Source organism: Phodopus roborovskii, unplaced genomic scaffold, assembly GCF_943737965.1.
Source record: "Phodopus roborovskii unplaced genomic scaffold, PHOROB, whole genome shotgun sequence".
Taxonomy (NCBI): domain Eukaryota; kingdom Metazoa; phylum Chordata; class Mammalia; order Rodentia; family Cricetidae; genus Phodopus; species Phodopus roborovskii.
The window spans coordinates 95,018-117,621 of record NW_026125191.1 but is presented as its reverse complement, the minus strand read 5'-3'; the positions used below and the strand labels follow the sequence as shown (position 1 = coordinate 117,621).

Here is a 22,604-nt window from a genome sequence, read left to right as displayed (position 1 = left end):
CCAGTCTTTATGATGGGTGGTATCTGGAGGGGAGCCGTGTGGGTGGGTAATGGGCACAGATATGAGTAAGGCCTCAGAATGATGATGGTGAACACGGGAAGGACTTAGGCTAGTCCCACAGCCTCTGCAGCCCAGCTATTTCAGTGTTCTCCTGAGGTGCGTTTCAGCTCCTCTTTTGGGTCTAAGAATCTCCTAAGCATTGCAAGGCAGGGGTGGAGCAGGGGTCCTCAGTTTTAATAGTGAAGTGTTCCATACTGTGCTGGTGAAGGGCTGGATTTGGCTGATGTTCACCCTTTGCCTGAGAATTTGCTGCACTGGTTGGTATTGGTTCTCCAGTTCTCAGCCAAAAAAGAAGACCTTGTTTATTGAGAAGGCTTTAAAATGATAGTCATGTTGGTGTAATAGCCCGGTAAATAGTGTAAATGTGGCCCGGATGTGAGAATCTGAGAAGAACTTTAGGTTGTTTTGATGAGCAGCTGATGCTGAGAATAGTGGCTCTCAGCATTGTGTGTGTGCATGTGTGCGTCTGTGCGTGCGCACATGTGTGTGTGTTTCTAGTGAGCAAATAGCTTTTTTTTTTTTTTTTAAAAAAAAAGTCACACATGCAAGTACAAAGCTTCATTCATCTTCCAGAACAGAGGTTGGTGTGTCTAGGAACTATCAAAAGGACTGCCCTAAGTCTAGCATGTTTATTCCAAATATAAAGACCATCAGTGTATAGATATTAACATGGAATATTGTCTCACAGTCTTTATAATTTTATTTTAAAAATTTATTTGTTGAGACTTCATCCTGGATACATTAGTTTTAATCATATCCACTCTCCTCCCCTCCGAACTCCTTGTCTAATGTCCTAAGAGGTGGGACCAGCTGTCAGCAGGTTACAGATTTGGATTTTTTAGATGCTTGTGCAGAAGACTACCCTAAGAAAATGTTGTCTTTATATTTTCATGGGGAAACATCATTTGTTTCCTTCAGATGAGCATATCCTTTTGATGAACACTGTGTCACGGTGTATGTTTTATTGGACATTTTTCTTCCTGTGAGTAAGTCCTTAGCGATGTTCTCTATTTGTGAAACTTCGGTCCTAATTATAGAGCTGGAGAAACCATCTTCTCCTCCACGTTCACAGTCTGCTGGACTCAGAGTGCTTTCCTCTGTTCTTCTCATTTCATGGCCTAGTGCGCTCATTTTTCCTCTCTCTCTGTCTCTCTCTCTCCCTCTCTTTCTCCCTCTCCCACTACCCCTCTTTATCTTTAACTTTAAAGCCAATATGTCCTCCATCTTTAAGAACATTAAACAATTTATTCTTTGAGGATTTCATCATGGGTACTTGGTGGCTTGATCATATCCACCTGCCCTTCCCCCTCCCGCTCTCCCCTGGATCCCTGCCAGCATACCCCTTTCCAGCTCCCTATCCAGCTATTGCTGCCTGTATGCCCATGGATGTGTCGTCTTCTACAGGAACAAGGTCAGCTACTGATGGCCACACCCCCAAAGAAAGAGAAAGAAATCCCTTCCCCAGCTGCCATTATTGCTCTTGCTTTTTGTTTTTCTTCTCTTCTATTCCCGGTTACCTTTTACTCTACCTGTTCCCTCATACTTTCCAATTTCTATAACCAATAAACACCCCAATTTCTATGACCAATAAACACTTCTTTCCATACCAAGTTTGCTGGTGGATCTCTCTGCCTCTCACCTTATGTGCTTGCTACACTCTGGCCCAAAAGCTTTCAGAATGCAAATTCGACCAGATCCCTCTCCTCTGCAAGACAAAGGACTAGCTCCTTGTTGCTCTTAAAAGATAAAGATTAAGCTGGCTCACATTGTTCTTCATAATCAGGCCTGTGCTTAACCCTCCAGATCAAGCTGTTTCTGCAAGTTATGAGCATTTGCTATATTAAAAAAATTATATGAGAAACAGTTCAATTAATTTCAGACAACCCATCTGAGCATGGAATGAATTTAGGATTTAGACCCACACCCATATGAGTCTCAAGAATCAGATTATAATCTTTGGTAAAATTATCTTTTACTGTGTAAAATATTTGTTCTACTATTTAATTATCACAGAAGCAACACAAACTAGGTTTGACAATGGTACCTCACATGAGCCTAAGTCTGAAGAAAGTAATTTCAGGGGAACACCTGAAGCCTGGCTCTACCTGTATAATCAACCCATCATGCAGCCTTTAGCAGCCTTCTGTAGGATGATGGCAAGTGAATAAGAAAGGTGTCTGGCTCCTTTCTACAGCCCTCATAGACAATCCTCTACGAGGAAGTGGCTTTAGTTTACAAGTTCTTGTAGACTCTCCATAATCAGCACCGAACATCCCAACATGCACAGCATATATTAATTTTGTTTATTTTGTTTAAACAACCATACCAAAATCAATATGTATTTATGCCATGTGCGTGTGAATATATCTATATAGGGACACAGAGAGAAGGAAGATGAATGAACTCAACAGGGTGAATTTCATTATATTTTATTAATTCTGCATTGTGATGTGCTTAAGCTGCCTATACCATGTATTTCGCAAAGATCAGTGTTTCTCAGTGTTTCCATATTAAATAATTTTGGATGTCACAACACACGTTCACACATTTTATCTCAATTTGTTTCTGTGTCACTATGCTCAGAGATGACATAGTATTCAGTGAGCTACATTCAAAGAGGAAAAATGTAGATGTAGGTTTGCCTCTTGTTCACACTGGGAGGAGGTTCCTCCTTTTCTCTTTTACCGCACACGAAGACATCCCTGATGATGGGGGAATGAGTGTAAGCCATGGGTTGGCTGAAACGGAACCAGTCTCATTTGGAGCTGGCCCGGCTTAATCAGCTCATTCTGTTACTCATGTTCTTCTGACTGTGACTCAAACTGTCCCATCCTGTTTGTGCAAGTTACAGACAAATACCTTCGTCCCCTCTTTCACAGTCCCAAGTCCCAAGAAAAATTCTGAAGAGAAAAGGAATAATTTTGTCTGTGTGGAGAGAGATTCCGTATTATAAAACAGCCTACAAGTCAGCCCATGAGGGGCTACACTGGCGTTATCCATGTTAGCACACACATCGGTCTCCTGTGTTGAGCAGTTCAGTCTGACGTTGGTGAATATGTCTCCCTCATAATAATAACAATAATAATAATAATGATGATGATGATGATGATAAAAAAATCATTGTTCAATAATTATTTCTGTGTTGCATGAAGGTATCGCCTGAGGATACCTGGATCTGTTTAGGCTTGCTTATGCTAATATATATTCTAAATGCATTTGAACTTCATTTTATTTTCCCCTCATATCCTGCAATCCAAGATGCCCCCTTTTTTTATTTTTTTATTTTATTTTTTTATTACTGAGTCCTTAGCTACCTGTGAGCACTGAATACCTGGAGTGTAGCTGCTGGGAATAAGGAACTGAGTTTCTAAATACTGAATGAGTGCAGTGCTCCTATACTAACAATACATTCTAGAGGGTTAAGGGGTGGAGGCAGAGATAAATAGGCAAATAAGTATGTTGGCTTGGGAACCCTTATTTGGTGATCTAAGGGAACCTGTCTTAGTTAGGGTTTCTATTGCTGTGAAGAGACACCATGACCATGGCAACTCATACAAAGGAAAACATTTAATTACTTCCAGTTCATAAGTTGAATCCATTATCATCATAGTGGGACATGGTGGCATGCAGGCAGAGAAGGTGCTGGAGAAGGAGCTGAGACTTCTACGTCTTGGTCTGCAGGCAGCAGCAGAAGGTGAATTGTGTACCATACTGAGTGTAGCTTGAGCAAAGGAGACCTCAAAGCCCACCCCCCCCACTTCCTCCTACGAGGCCACACCCACCTCAAGAAAGTTCCACCTCCTAATAGTACCATTGCCTTTGGGGGTCATTTTCTTTCAAACCACCACAGAACCCAAGTTCCAAATTTTTATAATACTCTCCCAGGTTTCTGTAATTTTTAATAGCTGTATTTCTTTCCTCCTAGGCCTGAGTTGTCCTCTCCAGTTCCTGTTGGTGATACCTCAACATTGGCAGGTACAGTTTCCCCCTTCATTCGCTTTTATTTCTTAGCAATTGAAGATTTAAGATACTTTTCAAGCAAGCATAGATTTTCACCTCATATTTAAAACATGCCATTGTTTTTTTTTTTTTTTTTTCCTGTGTAGTGCTCAAGGGAAAAAAAAAGCAGTTATTTTTCACTGGGTTCATGATAGTATGCTGTGAATACTTTAAAAATCAAAATACAGCTTAAAACATGAATGTGGCACATGAATTATTGTGACACTTAAGTTGAAGGTAGAACCTTTATGTTGTCACTTTGCATTACTTGGTCCAGACTTTCGTAAGGATTTTCTTACACATCCTGGGTGTATGACATTCTTTGAGTGCTGTATTTTTTCAAGTTTAAAAGATTTTCATTAAAAAAAAAGATTTTCATTATTTTTTTTTAACTTAGGTTTTTAAAATTTAATTTTGTTGCTTCTCTTTCTCTTTGTGCGTGTGTGTTTGTGTGCGCATATGCGTGTGAAATGTGCAAGTATGTGGCTAGGGAGGCCAGAAGAGGGCGTCACACCAAAGACAGTATCAGAGTTGGAGTTACAGGCTGCCTGACATGGTGGGAGGAACCAAACAAGGGTCCTCTGGAAGAACTTGACATGCTCTGTCGATCCATCTCTCCAGCTCCAAGTTCTGTATTTCATGTAAATTAGTCATTTTCTTTCTCTCTCGTCTTCTGTCTCATCCCTGTCTTTTTCTGTCCCTTTCTTCTTTTTTCTCTTTGCTAGAGTTGAACCCAAAGGCATCTTTCATGCTAGGAAGATGCTTTCCCAGGCCCGTAGTATCTTCTCTTTCTCTCTTTTTGCTAGAGTTGAACCCAAAGGCATCTTTCATGCTAGAAAGATGCTTTCCCAAGCCCGTAGTATTTTTAATAAAAACTAAACTTCTTTGTTTTAGAAATTTTGAGTGCCTACAAAAATAGAATAGTATGATATGGCTCCATTTTGATGATTGTTAAATAATGGATAAGCTATAATTTCGCAAAATATAGTTATGCACTTCAGTATCTGTTCCCTTTGCTAACTAGAAAGCTCCCTAGAAACAGAAACTTTCTTTTAGTATCCTAGATTCTATACTTGCACATGAAAAGCCTTGCACGTGAAACAAACAAACAGACAACCCCCAAACAACACTTGTTCAGTGAGTCATAATTATTAAGATTCTAGGAAGCCTGTACAAATGTCTTTTGAGTTTATAACTAAAAGAACCTTCAGAAAAAAAAAAAAAGAAGAAGAAGAAAGCAAAGGATGTGTAAGAATGGCTTTTGAAGTAAGTCTTTAATTCCTGCCATGATCATGGCTTCCTCATGTGTGTTTGGTGTTCTGCTTAGGTGATATTCCCAGTGCTTCAGATCCAGGGTGGCCTCAGAGAGCAGTGTGGTATCACCGGAAGAGAGTGTAAGTCCAGCTCTGTTTTGCTACTGTCTAACATGGAGGACGTGGGGGAGGGGGACTGTTAAGAACCAGGCTGCCTTTTGCAACAAATTCCATTAGTAAAGTACTGCTGGGGTTTGTCTGTTAATTGTGTAGGCCATGACATTACTGAACTTGCTTGTGAGTTGTAACAGTTATTTTGAGGCGTCTTCAGGGTTTGTATACACATGTATACCCACATGTATATGTAAACACATACCATGTCTTAACTTCCCTCTCTCTAGCTTGGATACCTTTTCTTCTGTTCTCTTACTTCATTGAAGTGGCTGAGACTTCCCATACTGTCTTAAATAAGTGTCCACCTTGCCTTAAAGGTCACGAATCAACCTCCGCTAGCTTCAAACTTTCTTGCACTGCTTCCTTACCCAGCTTTCATAGGCTTGAGGAATATTCAGGCCTTTGTCTGGGTTAGACAGTTGCGGGAGAGTCGCTACACTGATCCAGGAAGTGTACTACCTTATTAATGTGGGTGTGGTTCATGGTGCTGTGGAATTGCTGTAGTGACAACATCAGTCACCTCAGGTTGTCACCTTATCAGACACAGCGATCATAAGAAGCTTAAAATACTTTTAAATTCCCAAGATACAGGGCAGACTCCTAAAGGGAGCACACACGGTTAGAACAACGCGCCCGGTAGACTTGCTTCACAGGCTTCCACCCGTACGAATCAGGGCGCAAGAAAGCAAAGGGCAAGAAAGACGAGTTACTGGTTTATTTGTTACATCTACTTAATGCGGGCGTTGTATTTAATGTAAATTCTGGAAATGTCATGATCAGTTGTCGGTCTGATCGCCTCATTTCCTCATTATGGCTCTTCATTATTTTAATAACTTTCATTTCTTTGCTGAAACTCCGTGTTGTATCCAGTACTTTCTCTTCATCAGTTCTGCCTGATACATTGGCAAGTTGTATCAGAGATTTAAGGACCCTGCTTTATGGGGAAGTCTCAGAGCTGACTTTCAGCCAGGACAGGGATTCCAGCCGGTGCTGTAACCTTTGCAGTCTTTAACATTTCAGCGTGTGCTATGAGGAATAGCACCTGCTTCACGGATGCTGGCACCGTCTATGTGAAACTGTCCTGGTACCTTGCAATCTCTGTTTTAGCATCTTGACATCTCAGTCTTTTCTTTCTGTTTTTACTGTTTTAAGTGCCAGCTAGCTTTTCAAAACATTAAAACAACCAGCATTTTAGGTTACAGAGATAAGGTTAGTTACATGCATTTTTAATAAAAATATTAGAACTGGAAATCTCTGTCCAGTTTACTGTGATGGAAGCTGTATTTATTTTAAAAATTGTATCTCTCTCTGTGTGTGTGTGTTTGTATGTGTGTGCTTTACATTCATGTATGTGAAGGTTCCTGAGGAATCAGAGCAAGACACCCAGGTCCCCTGGGACCGGACTTACAAGTGGTTGTGAGGGGCTCCACGAGGGTGCTGGGAACTAACCTCAGTCCTCTCGAGAGCAGCAAATGCTGTGGATCCATCTCTCCAGTCCCAAGAAGAAATGTAATAAACAGAGGGCAGTCTTGTATAAAATTCCACATAACTAACAACTTTTATTGGTAGTGGTCTTTGTATTACTGAGCCGTATCATGTATTTATTGGAAAAACACCCAATGCAATGAATGGCCGTGTAAAATTAGATTGCATTAATAAAGATAGAGAATCTCCTTTAAGTAGGTGATAGTCCCATTATCTTAATTAGAACTCATGTATGGGTGCCACACTCAGAGGCAAAAATTAAGGTCACTGGAAGTGTCTGGGTTGAGGAGCCGATGACAAGTCAGAGGAAGCTTTCTGGCTTCCTGGTGTCTGTGAAAGGCCCTCTGCTGCTGTAGTTTGTGAGCCAGAGCTACACAACCTTTGTCGATAATGGAACTTACAGGGAGGCAGTTTGGATTTAATGGTAAGGCTTTCCTGGGTTTAATGGTAAGGCTTTCCTGACTGTGGCATGTGGCAGCTTTTTGGAAGTGTGAGAGCCTGTTCTAAAAATTGTGTCTGTTTCTGACGGCAGCTCTTTAAACTGAGATGAGCAGCTTTTTTTTTTTTTTTGGTCAGGGATGTTGTAGAGAGAGAATGGGTGCGGCGTTCGAGGTTGTTTCCTGTTCTGGAACTTCAGGCTGCTCACGCATCTTTTCCGTGTTTCTAAATGTGCAGTGGGGTAGCGGGCTTGAATGGGCTCATTTAAATGTGATGCATACAGCAGCTGTTACTATGGTGTTCTAGCGGTAAGGGTAGAATTCCCTCACTCCTTCTAGATTTATTAAGTAAACTTCTGAAAGAAACTATTACTACACTCATACCATTTAGTCTTTTACTCATATGAGCGGATTTAAGGATATTTTGTTATTTGTGTTATTATTTAGTATTAATTTTGTTGCCCCAAGTTACTCCAGCTTTGGCCACTGAAAGACCTGGAATATTTCATTTTCTTTTTGAGACAGCATCTTGGGCCTTCACTCTGAAGCTCATGTAACTCACTATGAGGCCCAGGCTGACCTTGTCTTAGTCATTTTCCAACCTCAGCCTTCTGACTGAGGGAATATAGATGTAAACTACCACTCCAGCTTCTTGAGTTTGTGGGTTTTTTATTTGTGTGTGTGTGTGCGTGTAGTTTCTGGGATTGAACCCAGGGCCTTGAACTTGTTAGTCATGTGTTCCCCAGCCTAGAATTAGGTTTTAATGTCACACAGTAAAACACAAAATTTGTTGTGGTTTTGACCAATGGCAATATATGTCTAAGAAATGACATCCTTTTAAGTTCATGTGTGTTGCTACAGAATATTCAAAGTTATCAGAAAGATTATTGCTCTGTTCCCTTTTTTCCTAATACATATTTATATGACAAGATTTTCTTCATGTTGCTTCCATTAAAATAACACATTTTTATTAATTGAATACAGAAATAAACATGGGAATTAAACAATGCTAGCTCCCACTACTTTCAGCTTCACAGCATGTGTTGTTGACTTTTGCACGAAATTTGCTTACTGTTACTATTATTAATTTTGAGACAGGGTGTCACTATGTAGCCTTGGCTGGCTTAGAGGCTCACCATGTAGACCAGGCTGTCCTTGACCTCACAGAGATCTGCCTGCCTCTGCCTCCCAGTGCTGGAGCTAAAAGCATGTACCACCATACCCAGCTACTCTGTCATCGTTAAATTAATTACTATATGTTTTGCAAATTTATCATTTGAAATTTTTGTTGGTAAACATTTAGAGTTTTAATACATGTTAATAAATTTTTTTTTTTGAGGTTGCCGAGTTATTTTCAGGCGTCTGAAGGGCTTCTTGAACCAAAAATATTCAAAGACTGTCTCTGTTAGCCAGGGTTTTGATGAAGTTACAGAATATTCACCCATTTTCTTACTCATCTTGATAGTTTCCTGTGGAAATGTTCTTGCTCTTTTTTTGTCAATGTGTGCTGAAAGAATATACAAGTGTATAGTGATTATAACATCCACTTAATCCTAAAGGTTATTCAACTTTATAGTACAATTGAATACTACATTAAAAAGTCATCATTTGATGCAGTGTCTGGAACTTTGAGGGTAATCCGTAAATATTTATTGACTGAATGGATAATTACTGTTATTTACATTCGCTCTAAATCCAGATCAGTAATGAAATTGAGACAGTGACAGAGGAGCCCACACAGCCAGCTGTGGAACAGATAGCTGAATTCAGCATCCGACTTCTGGGGAAGCAATATACTGAAGAACTGCGGGATCCCTCTAGCGCCATCTACCGACTCCTCGTTGAAGAGTTCATTTCAGAGGCGGGTGTTTCTTTTAAAGTTTTTAAAAGACACTATTACTTGTTTTAAACATGTACATTATAGGAAACAAGCATCTCCCATGTGGGTGGTTCATTTGATTGGATGACATGATTGTTTGTTGGGGATTAAGTTTCTCATAACAACAACAAGGCTTAAAGGTAAGTTGAGGATTCACACTGACCGTCAACTAGGTTCCCAGGGTTGCAACTTAGCCACTTCAGAAAATGTTGTGAAAAGTTCAGAGAAAGGTAAACTCTTTCCTAGAAACAACATCTGACTACCCATTAACAAGTAAATTCTCTTTGTAACGCATCACAGCCAAGGAAGAACGGGGTCTATGGTTTAATTTCAGCATCTGGAGAAATGAATGTTTCTGAACAGCCGTGTACCCTTTATCATTTTTTTTTTTTTCTGGCAAGAACAATAGGTTTAATTCTTTAAAGTCCATCTTTACTCTTTTTTGGTTTTTTAGTTTGGACACTTTTTTTTTTTTTTTTTTTTTGTAGTTAACTCACAGACAAGAGTGCGAAACTTGAGAAGCACTTGAGGGGATGCGGGCAATCAAGCCCCTGTCTCTGTCCTCTGGTTCTGATTTTTAAAGGGACTTCTCTAAATAACCTGTGTTAAAGCACACCTTCTGAAAGAATTCTCGGTAGAGCTTGAACTGAGAATCCTTCCATTAAACGGTACCTGGTGCTGTCCTAGTGTACCTTTGCTCTTATGTACTGTTGCCTTGAATGCCGTCTACTCTTCTACGCGATAACTGGGCACACCCGCTTTCCCTGTGTATTTCTCTTCCATCCCTCCTGGATTGGCTTCTCCTTGACCACCTTTGTTAATTCCATTACCGTGGCTTCATTTCCTTCCTAGTCTTTGTGTCCAGATGGGAAATGAAAATATGCATTGGTCAGCCAAATAGCATCATTGCAGCCATCAGACATGGGTAGGAGTGTAGGCCAGACAATTCATTTTCTAGCCGTGCGGCCAAGTTGCAAGGCTGTATGGTATGCAGGAGAAATGTCAGCCAGGCCAGTGGCCACCTGGCATCTGATACTGTTTTGAATTGGCTGTCTGGTCTTCCTGCCTGGATTAAGGGAGACCTTTCATTGCCTCAGTGTTTGAGTAAACAACTTGCAGGGATGACTGGAGATTTAGAGAAAATCTAATAAACACCTGGAAAGGTGTCCTGTCAATAAGGACTTTATGAGATATGTGGCCACTGGGCTGAGGTAATTTGAGGCTGGCGAATGGTCTGGGCCAACCATGAACCACCCACTTCACCTTCTCTGGCTAGCCTCTGTACCATGTACCACCTTCACCTTCAGACCTGGAGTGATGTGTTGTGATAACCGCTTCTTTTTGTGTGGGAGACTCTCTCTCTCTCTCTCTCTCTTTGTGTGTGTGTGTGTGTGTTGTGTATGTGTGCTTGTGTGTGCTTTTGAGGAAATTGTCATTCTACATCTTGGAAACTAAATTCAGCTCTCTCCTTTCCTGACATAGTCACACAGGGTGTTCCCTTGTGTTGCCTCCTAAACAATATTGGTAGACAGGGTAGGGGAAGCCTGCTTATAAGGGAAGAGGTTCAGACGCCATAACTTTTGAGAGAGAGAGAGAGAGGTAAACCTGAGGCCAGATTGAGTAGGACAGAAAGGACTCAGGGTAGTATGAGAGCTGGGAGGATGGAAGGAAGGCAGACACAGTACTAAGGAATTGTCTCTACAGTGTCTCTACAGTGTCTCTACAGTGTCTCTACAGTGTCTCTACAGTGTCTCTACAGTGTCTCCACAGTGTCTCTACAGTGTCTCTACAGTGTTTCTACAGGCTGCTGTCCTCTGCTAGTCTGTGGTCATGCAGATAAGTATCCTCACCTTTGAGGTGAGGCTTAGGAGGACCAGAACTTGCTCATGGCTAGTTTGGCCTCTAAATGAGCAGAATGTAAAATCAGTTCTTTTTCTGACTCTCTCTCTCTCTCTCTCTCTCTCTCTCTCTCTCTCTCTCTCTCTCTCTCTCTCTCTGTGTGTGTGTGTGTGTTCGGTTCTTTCTTTATGCCTTGTTTGAGACCCTATCCCTGTTGTCTGCAGATGTGTTGTATCAGGCTGTCTGGCCTGCTGGGTCCCAGGGATTCTCCTGTTTCTACCCTACTTTCTGCCTGCAGAGCTGCGATCACAGATACTCTTCATGGCATCAGGCCTCATGCCAGTTTCTAGGCATTTGAATCCAGGCCCTCCCACTTGGGTGACAAACACTTTACCCACTGAGCCAGCTCCCCAGCTGTCCATTTGTCTTTCAAAGTGGTCCTTCCTTTGTCCTTTGCAGCGACTCCTTCGGAAACTATAATGAGTTTCTCAGTTCCAAATGTCTCATGAGGCAGGAGAAAGGGAAAGGGCAGTGTAGTTCAGTGAGCAGAATATAGGGGGCAATGTTAGAGATAGTTCATTCGCAAGTAACTCCTGAGCCAAGCCATCCTTGAATTCTTCATACTTCAAACAGGAGATCTTCAGTGAACCAACATTGAAAAAGACTCTACTTCCCAAAGTTATGAGGGACTGATTAAAAGCATCTCTGTTGATCCTGGCCAAAGGAGTTGCCATCTTAGTGTCTCAGTTTTGCCATTTGTAAAGTCAGGATAATACTCACGTCTTGGTAATGCTTCCCAGATTAGAAGTAGAATTTCAGAGCCCCAGACACAAGTGGTCACTCAGTAAGTTGTAGCTGTTCCTATTATGGGCGTGTGATAACGTGAAATGGTTTCTTGCACTGGGTCTCTGTACAGCAGCTAACTGCACGTGCTGACTTAGAACACTTATGTGTGTTTGGATCCAAGAGATAGTAATAACGGCATTGTGCAGTTAATGGAATGATTCAGCTACATTCATTTTGATGTTTGAAGGCTGATGTGGTGGAAGGCAGGGCAGCTTTAGTTCCACAGAGGAAAGCTGGTGTACATTGAAGCCACCAGCAAATACACAGCCTTAGACTTCTGATTTTTACTTCTATTTGGCCCTCTGCCCTTATCCTGCGAGCATTTACTCTTCCCCTCAAAGGTAAAACAAGGCAAGAAACAGTGCTTTGTGGATATGAATCCTTTGTGTGTGTGTGTTTCTCTGTGTGTGTGGTGTGTGTGTGTGTGTGTGCGTGTGTGTGTGTGTGTGGGTGTGTGTGTGTACTTGTGCATGCAGGTGTATATGTGTATCTGTGTGAGCACACATGCTTGTGGTTCTGTTTGTAGAGTACATACACATGTGAGTGTGTATATGCACTTTGAGTGTTTTCTTCAACCACTCTCCACCCCTAATTTTTGAGAAAGGATGTGATCCAGAGGTGGGTGAGCCACCTTCAGGGAATTTGTATGGATTAAATATTAATTTTTTTTTAAATACTTGTTTTTAATATAATTAGATTATTTTAGATTATTCCCAGCCTGGCATTCTTTTTTCTTTCTTCAGTCACTGAGCTCAAATAGATGGATGTGGCTGCATTTTAAAGACCTGGCATTGAAACCAGCTCTCATGGGTGTGACACTCATAAATTGACATTTTAGCAAGCAGAGTTATCTGGCCACTGCTCCTTAATCTATTTTGTGATGACCAGTCTGTTCTATGGATAACTTGGGCCTTGTAGACATTTTTTTTGAATGCTGAGTATATTTCTAGTTATCTTGTGATGTGGGGACAGGAAACAGACACACTCAGACACATTCACACTCAGAGAAAACAGACACTCGACTCTGCCAGCTTTCCAACTGGAACAGTAACGTTTAAAAATGCTGTTATACAAATGCTATTATAGCTTCGTTTGAAATGGATGTTTTTTTATATTTCACACAAAGGAGGAAAATGTTTTAACTAATAAATATACTTTTTATGACTTAAAATAAAATTGAAGCACATTGAAATTATGAAAGATAAAATGAAAAAGAAATAATGATGGTATTGTGGCAAATACTATTTTCTAACAAGCTTTATCTATGTGTACAAGCTTTGATAACTGTAAGATACAAGTTTACTTTTTGTTCTGCTTTTCAGGTGTTTGAAATATACTTTCACATATTCTTCATATTATCTTTAGTTTTATTTTCTTAACAGGTTGAAAATGCGTTCGCTGATTTACCAGGATACAAGGGCATCCGCATTCTTGAGTTCAGGTAAAGAGATTTACTCTAAGAATGGACGTGCAGCATGCTGCTCTTTGTCTAAATGGGATAGCCTGAGTTCACCACATATATTCTAATAGCACATGATTGGAATGCTGTGATAATGTTATTTGTGGTCAGTTAGTATTTTAACACTAGTTTTATACAAGTGAAACTGAATTAATGAGGGTCACAGTAATGTATCCATGGAGCTCAGTCTGTGGTTGGCTTTGTGCCGACAAGCTATGCAGCTCTCCTTTGGCACTGGATCCTGGAGTTAGACTAGAAGTGACTGCAAGTTTTCTCTGAGGTGTCTCAGTGCTGCAGTGAGGTAGCTGTCATCTGTAGGGCAGACACTTCCACCCCTCCTTTTCCAGAGGGAAAAACAGGTCTAAAGGCATGAACTAGCCCACTGTGGACAAGCAGCTGTCACCTGAGGGTGGAGGAAGGGTTTTCAGGGCTTGCCCCTAACATTCATGTGTGAATCTTCCATTTGGGGGCTGGGCAATAGCTGTTGCCCAGCTGCAGGATACAGGGACACAGGTTGGGCTGTGCTCCATGTTCTCAGCAGGACTTGTGGTGGCAGCAATCACAGCAAGCATTTATGTAGCACTTAGTGTATGTGTGTGTGTGTGTGTGTGTGTGTGTGTGTGTGTGTGTGTGACGCCCAGTTTTCTTCTGCTAAAAAAAAAAAAAAAAAGCCAGGAGAGAATTCACTAACCCAAGGGCACTGCATACTTGAACTTATGCTACAACAAATCACATATGCTCATTCACGATGACCAGAATGAAGGCCCTTGAAAGTCTCACTTATTTGGTATCCTGTGGCACAACCATGGCCACTGGAACCATCTTGTCTAGCTGGGAATGCTGCCTATGCACTTTGGGCTGGATGGTTTTGAGTGGATTACTAGATCTCTACTTTCCATCTGTATAAACTTACCTGTGAGTCCTGCTTTATTAAAAATGCTTTTGCAATATTTTGAATGAATTGATACTGTTAATTCTTTAGTCTCTTTACAATGCAATGTTGTTAATGAATTTTAATGAGGATTAAGTGAATGAAGGTTTGTAATGTGCTTAGCACAGTTTCAGGCATAGGAGAAGTTGTATTTTTAAAAATTTTTATTAGTCTGTGTATGTGGGTATTTTACCTGCGTGTGACTGTTCACTTCATGTGTGTAGTCCTCCCAGAGGCTGGAAGAGGGTGTTAGGTTCCCTGGGACTAGAGTTACAGACAGTGTGAGCTGGGGATCCCATCTGGGTCCTCTGGAAGAGCAGCCAGTACTCTAACTGCTGAGCATCTTTCCAGACCAAGAAGTTCTGTTTGATGCCTGTTATATAAAATAAACAAAGACTAAAAGCCATGCACTGTACTGTAGGCTAGCTGGTCGACCTTTAAGATGGTCTTAGTACCATTGCTCTTAACTACTGAGCCCTCTCTCCAGCCCACCATTCCTGATTTTAATGTCAGCAACTGAAGTTCTCTGATGATCTGACAAAAAATTTATCCACAAAGAGATAAATCACACATTGAAGAAGTATTTTCTTAGGTTAAATCTAAAAACTGTAAAAATTCTTGGTTTTAAGATGATTTCTTTTTTAACCTTCACTTTCTTTTCTTTCTTTCTTTCTTTTTTCTTTCTTCTTCTTCTTTTTTTTTTTTTTTTTTTTTTTTTTTTTGAGACAGGGTAGGCTTAGTTGCCTTGGAGCTTGCTCTTGATATGTAGATCAACAAGCTAGCCTCAAACTCTCTCTCTTTTTAATGTCTAGTACATTGTAGATCTGATTTTGTGTGAGTATTTCCCTTAAGAAGACATTTCAAATAAAATCAGAAGATAGACAATGTGTAAAGTGACGAATGATGTGTCAGTTATAAAGATAATTGAACTCTGATTGATACCTTTCTTATTTTCCAGGTCCTCTAAGGAAATGGCAGGTAAAAGTCCCTTTCAGTACTTCCTGTGTTGGCCATTGTTTGTATCCAGTGCTAGGGTGCAGAAGAGCACAGCTCAGTTCTCCAGTCTTGTAGTCTCATTGTGCCACTCCTTAAGACCAGAAGTTGGCAAGCTACCCAAAGAGCCATGATAAATATTTTAACCTTTGAAGGTCATAGAGTCCCTGTTGCAACTTCCCAATGCCAATGGGTGAGATTAGACCCAGGAAATGCATTGTAAACTAAAGAGGACAGCTGTTCCCTAGTGAAGCTTACAGGACACACCTGTAATCTTAGTTCTTAGACTACAAGCAGGATGATGGCAAGTTCAAAGCCACCTTGGGTTGCATAGTGAAATTCTCTGTCCAAACCAAACAAGATTGCCAAGACAAAAACAAACAAAAACAAAAACAAAAAAACACACACATCAAAAACAAACAAAAAAACAAAAAATTAAAAAACTCCCAAAACATTAACAATTATTTATTTTTATTTTATGAGCAGTGATTGGTGTTTTGCTTGCATGTATATCTGTGTGAGGATGTCAGATATCCTGGAATTGAACTTACAGTTATAAGCTGCCATATGGGTTCTGGGAATTGAACCTGGGCCCTCTGAAAGAACAGTCAATGTTATTAACCACCGAGCCATTGCTCCAGCCCAACAAAAACCATTTTATGAACACTGAAATAGGCATTCCACAGACATTAGACTGAAGTTCACTCAGGCTATAGTTGGTATCTGACTGACTGGTATTTTAAACACTGCATTAATTTAACATAGGAATAAAACTCATTAGCAAACACACTTTCAAAGCCCTTTGTGGAATTAAAATCCAATCAGATGCACTTTAAAGTGTTATCATTGAACTTTATAATAATAATAGCTCATTTGTAAGAATAGCTGTTCTTGAATTTTTAGAAACACAATGTAATGACACAATCAAACCCCCCCCTTTTTGAAAGTTTTGTTCATGGATTCTTAATTTACTTCTCTTAGAAGCCTGGTAAATACGGATGGAGTCTGTGAAGTAAATTCATTGGCTAACTATAGAAGTGTTTAGTGATTACAGAAACGTTCCTTCATTGTACACTCAACTCAGCATCTGTGGCTTCCATATCTGTGGATTCAACCAACCAATTCAATGAAAACATTGTAAAAACATAAAACAAAGACAATGAAGACTCCTTTGTCTGTAGTGAACATATACAGACTTTTTGGGTTGTCATTATGCCCCAGATAGTAAAAAGTGTTTATATATAGGATTTACACTAAGAAGCATTCTAGAGAGGATTTCGAACATTTGGTTCTCAACCTGACCCACAGGGTCACATATCACAATTCATAGCAGTAGCTAAATTACAGTTATGAAGTAGCAGTGAGATAATTTTATGGTTTGGGGTCACCATGACATGAGGAGTTGAATTAAAGGGTAGGAGCATTAGGAATTTGAGGGGCTACTGCTTTAAACTAAGCAGGAAGGTGAGTGCAATGTATACTCCATTGCACTTAAGGGGCTTGGACATTGTGGAATTTGGCATGCATGGCTTGAGAGAGGTCACTGCAACCAACTCCCAATAAACCCCTAGGGTTGATAAGACTGTCTTGGTTTGGAAAGAACTTTATTTTCATTATTTACATTATTTTACAAGTATTTATGAAATGCCTTGTTATTGGGCGAACCCCATGCATACAGACATGGATAATTTTGGGGTTTTGTCTTTTTTAGGAATTTTTAGGGTGGACATCCTCACCTGCATTTTTAAAAAACTTTATCATATTAGTATCCTTGTGGGATAGTAAAATGATCATTCATATTTGTTTGGCTAGTGAGGACATTTTTCTTTAGAGATTGTCTTGTTGGAAGTTGCATGAGTAGGAGATATCAGATATCTTGACGGATCAGAATTTGGGTTTCTGTATTTTTACTGATTGTAATCTACTCTGTATTATCGCTGCAGTGCTGAGGTATGTACCCATTCTAGAGATCCACCTGTACATCTAACTTCCTCTTATGGTGATCAGACTGTGGAAAAAACACTAAATCCAGAAATGATTCCTAGTATTGGAAGGGTAGTAGCCATTTGCTGGCTGCTCACAGTCCTGTATTGAACACAGAAAACAATTATATGAAGTCAATATATTGTTGTAGAACGTTATCTGAGGCACAGTTTCCAAAATTGTGTAGTGTTATCAGGTGGTATCAGTTAATTGATTGAATTTATTTGTAAATTTGATATATTGGCTTCCCTACTTGTGCATGAACCACTGTGTAGAACAGAAATAAAGAATATATACTCTGTCCTCCTTTGCCATTAGCATTTAGATGCATGTGAAATTTTTGATTTACATTTTATTGTGTGCAATCCCACTTATTACACATATTTAGTAGAACCCATTTGAAAGGGCAATGTGGCAAACACATGTCCTAACTTCATCTTCAAGTTTTGTAAACATATACTTTCTTTCTAGAAGCAACAGAAGCATTGTCTGAGTTCCCCTGAAATACTCTCCTTTTATTTAGCTTGAGTGATGATATGGAATACCAGTACTTTCCTTTTAAAAATATGTACACCCAAATAGTCAATCGGTGTATCTAGGGCAAGCAAATAAGGGTGAACCTTTCCTTCATATGACCGTTGCCTAAAACTGATGGATTCCAGGGTGATTCACACTGAAATGCATCTCATGCCACAGTGGTTGGCTACCCCAGGTTAACTGAGCGTGGGGCCAACACAGCTTTCTTTAATCAGAAATGTCCTGTCTACCCTTCTTGGCCTCTTGAAATGTAAAAGAATTTCCCTTCATCCTGAGAGGTCTTTGCACTTCCATGGCTTGCCAGAATGCAGCCTTCTTGGTCACAGTGAAGTTCTTGGCTCCTAAGAAGACACGATTTCTTGGCATTTCAAGCATTTCTTTGAGTTCTCGATCCAAGACAAAAACATGATAATATATTTCAGTGTCTTTTCAAGTCATTTTGTTTTTCTTAATGAATTTATCTTTACTAGACAAGGTATGTTATAGTAGACATACCATCTTTAGATGAGCAATGCAGTCACTGGGAGGCAAAGGGCTAGGTTGTCAGTGAAGGATGAGGTTAGTAATCTAACACAGACTTCCTAATTTGCATAGATTTCTCATCCAAGAACATTTCTCATGGTCTTCTCTCCTTCGTGTTTAAGAGCCATGCAAGGCACATGCTAGACTTCCAGTAAATAAGTGCTTGACTATCCTTGCCCAAGTTTTTACGTAATGAGGAAGCCATTTGAGTTCTTTTAGGTACAGCCTCTTCTTCCTCCTCCCCGCCCGCACCCTACATCTTTTCTTCCCCCCCCCTTTTTTCTTATTGTTACCACTGTTTTTTGTCTTAATGCTAACACTACAAGAAAGTTTAATAGGTTGTACAGATACCTCGAGGAGGTGCACAATTTGCCTCATAGTCACGAAGATGTTAGTTCACACATGGAGGGATGATAAGAGGTCTAAAGATGGCCCAAGATAAGTTACCGCTGGCCCTGTAGCATTGCTAACTTTCTCATCATTAAAGTCCCAAATAGCCAATTAGCCTCCCTGAAGGTTCTGTAAAGGTGACGTTCATTCAGGGAACTTTGTTTCATGCTGGTCAGAAACTTTCCACTGAGCATAAATTACTGGCCACCTCCATCCACCTATGATCCAGAATGCTGTCTTTTTTTTTCTTCTGATATTTTCCTTTAGATATGTAAATAATTTGAATACTTTTTTCTTCTTATATTCAGACAAGTCTAGATTTCTGCTCATATGATAGACACTGAGTGACTCTTAGTATGAATTGCCAAGCTGAATATTGGGGCTAGAAATGAGAGAGAGATAGTCACAATAACAAAATCTTTTCACAAGCATGTGACAAATGTAATTAAGTAGGCACACACCCTATTATGTATGTATATACTCAGCCATATGTGATATGCTCATACACATACCTACATATGCACACACAGATATTTAATGGGAAGATGCTGCCTGTTTTTATGGGGAGTCATTTGCTGCCATGGAATGTCTAAACAGATATCTTCCATTACACATCTGGCTTGAGTGTTGTTTTTTCTGGAAGGTAGTTCTTGCCCTTGGAGGGTATCTTGTATACCAGATGTGAAGAGACAAGCTGGGGGCCAGTGTGATGAGACCCCTCATAATGACTTTTGTCGGGCGTTGGTTGACCATCCTTAGTCCAGAATGCAGGTGCTGAAGTGGAAGCCTTACTCCATCTCATTTTCACTGTAGAATTTTAAGAAGCCTTTTAACTTCTTTGAAACTTTAATATTGTTTCCTTAACAATATTCTGAAAGTGATGAAACTCTTGATACGCTTATTGTGAAAACTAAATGAGAGAAATAAAGGCACAGTGAGTGCCTAGCATGTTGAGAGCACTTAAAAACTATCAGTGTTTTACATATCAAGCCGAAATAAGATTGTTTCCAATTTAAATAAAAAGGAAAAAAAGAATGAATGAAAGAAATCTAAAGGCATGCAAAAATTTTCATATTAGAGTCATTAATAAAATATTCATAATCTCTAGAAACAACCATCAGTGAGTGGGTGAGTGACAGTCACATTTGCTTTCCAACTTTTATCTTCTCATATCATTTCTTCCAGTGGCTAAGAAAATGCAAAATAACACACCAACTATTGCTTATTTGCTCTCCCTCCTTTATTCCTTCTTTTATTTGCTTGTACAAAGGGTTAGTGAAAAAGCTTACTTTGTACATAGTTAATCTGTTAGCACTTCTTATCGTTTCTTTTAATTCATTAGCAAAAGGAATTAGTCAAAGGGAAAAAAGATAAGAGGAAAAAAAAGATTGCACAAAAAAAAAAAAAAAAAACTCATAAGGATTTCTAAGTGAAATGTAGAATTAGTGTCAGAGTGTTGTAAACATGTCAAAAGTAAGATCATGTCATAGAGGCCTTAGGAGTTTTGCCTTAAATTTATTGTACTGTAAATTCTCTGGCCTGTCACTCAAAAGTGAGTCTCTTGAATGATTCACATAGCTGTCATTCTAGTATTCTAGCTTACTGTCTATCTATCTATCTATCATCTATCTATCTATCTATCTATCTATCTATCTATCTATCATCTGTCTATATTAGAAAAATAAGTTGCTTTACCTTCACATTTAACTTTTTACCTGAAAGTTTGAATTTTTTTCCTCCTCAATAAATAGTTGTAGGTTAGTACCTAACTTTTCTGATAACACTAATAAGGGTATATGAGAAAAATTATATTCTTTTGGGGAGGAGTTAGAAAGGCTATGTGTACAATGTGTACAGAGGCCAGGATCAACTTGTGTGAGCTGGTTTTCTCCTTCACACTATGTGGGTTCAGGAATTGAACTCACTCAGGTCATCACGCTTGGTGGCAAACTCCTTCATTGGCTAAGCTGTCTCAGCAGACCAGTTCATCTATATTAAACAGGAAGTACAAATCATAACAAGTCTTGATGGAAGAAACATCTCTTAAAGAGGATAAGAGATAGCTCATTCTGGAGCCAAATATAGAGTGACTATGGCCTAGGAACACAGGCTTTGGTTGCTTCAAACTCCATGTTCCAACATGACAGCAGTTGAAATGTCATGAAATTGTCATGCTATTGGAACAAAGAAAATCGTAAGTCAGCATATGTTTAATATACAGTGGTGGACGTATCAGGGAGGTGGGTTATGATAAAGTGGGGAGATCTCTGTTAAAGCCCGTCAGTGTTATCTTAGTTTTGGGGTTGGTGGGAGCTAGGGGGGGTCTGTGTGTACATTCCAGAGGATTTATCTAATGTTAACACAGCTGTTAGGTCACACATAGAGGTAGACTAAATGGCTCTGGACTTACAGCTCCCAGTCTCCCCACATCACTGGAGGTCTACTTAGTTTGCCAGCTTCTGTAGTTACATCTTTTCTCCAGGAACTGGTGTTCATGTAGGGAAAGAAGGAAGAAGGGAATTATCAAAAAGACACAGGTTGGCTTCCGTTAGCTTTCCTCCTCCTCCTCCTCTTCATGGGGGAGGGTTTTCTCTGTGGCTTCCTTGGAATTCTTGTTCTATTGTTTTAGCCATGAGGAGGGGGAGGAGGTGCTAGGAGGTTTTGATAGAATCCAGGCCTTTCCAGACTCCTTCTCTTGGCCTAATGCTGTCTACAGACCTACCCAAAGCTCCTTTTTTGTGCTTACTTAGCTGGACCTAATTTGTTCTGTCATCCATAGTGGGATAGACGTTCACTATGCAGTCACCTTCAATGGCGAGGCCATCGGCAATACCACCTGGGACCTCATAAGCCTTCACTCCAATAAGGTGGAAAACCATGGCCTTGTAGAGATGGATGACAAACCCACTGCCGTCTACACAATCAGTAACTTCAGAGATGATATCGCCGAGACACTACGCCAGAACTTTTTGATGGGAAATTCCTCTTTGAATCTAGACCCCAAGTCTCTCCAGCTTATCAATGGTGAGTTGACTATCATCCCTGACATCCTCACGGGGTTTTCCTTTTTCAATATCATAAAGTGAAGATAGTCTCACTAATGTATATGGTTCTACACTTTCCTAGACTGCACAAGGCAGGACCCATCCTGATCAACAGAGCTTCATCCCTACAGTCTTTTGGGATAGACTAATCATGGGTTTCCTGGAATATGTCCCCACAGAAGGTCACAGGGCAGGAAAGGTGGAGAACAGTGTGGCAGTTAGAAACAGTTTGAATGGATGGGAATAAAGTGTAAGAAAAAGGGAACGTAGAGCCCGAAAATATGAATTGCAGCAGGCTGTGGTGCTGTAAGGTGATCCAAAGTGTGAGCTGTTGAAAAGGTCAGTTGACTAAGGCTTAACAAGTAGGCAGAGGAGGAGGAGGAAAGCTAACGGAAGCTTGCTGAAAGAGCCAGATGCCGAACCCAGAAAGCTCAACAGTGTTTGACTTTTGATAGCTGAGGAGATCCCGCCATAGGTCACAAGGAGCAGATGGAGCTGGCTGGCATCATAAAGGAGTGGGTTTGGGAGCTAGAAAGATTTTCCCGTTACCCCAGGGGCAAAGCTTGCTTTCTGCACTATCGAAGCATCATTCATCAGAGACAAAGAGTTCTAACTTACTTGCCATTATTAAAGGTTTGTGATCTTAAATGCTGAGATCACCTTTGTGTGATATGTTTCTCTTTTAGACTAGATCAGTTTCATGTAGCTCAGTGTGGCCTGAACTAACAGACATCTGTCTGCCTCTGTCTCTCAGGTCCTGGGATTAAAGGTGT

General features: G+C 40.2%; 1 protein-coding gene across 1 annotated transcript in view; it reads left to right on the top strand.

The window, feature by feature from the left end:
• Positions 1-22,604, top strand: part of LOC127226758 (interphotoreceptor matrix proteoglycan 2-like) — a gene marked incomplete at its 5' end in the record, with an annotated part of 50,185 nt that overhangs the window by 5,957 nt on the left and 21,624 nt on the right. The window contains 8 exon segments of the mRNA XM_051190890.1: positions 3,986-4,035; positions 5,387-5,413; positions 5,416-5,453; positions 9,108-9,269; positions 13,355-13,413; positions 18,903-18,913; positions 20,976-20,985; positions 21,567-21,811. Coding sequence (XP_051046847.1) covers positions 3,986-4,035; positions 5,387-5,413; positions 5,416-5,453; positions 9,108-9,269; positions 13,355-13,413; positions 18,903-18,913; positions 20,976-20,985; positions 21,567-21,811 — 602 coding nt within the window.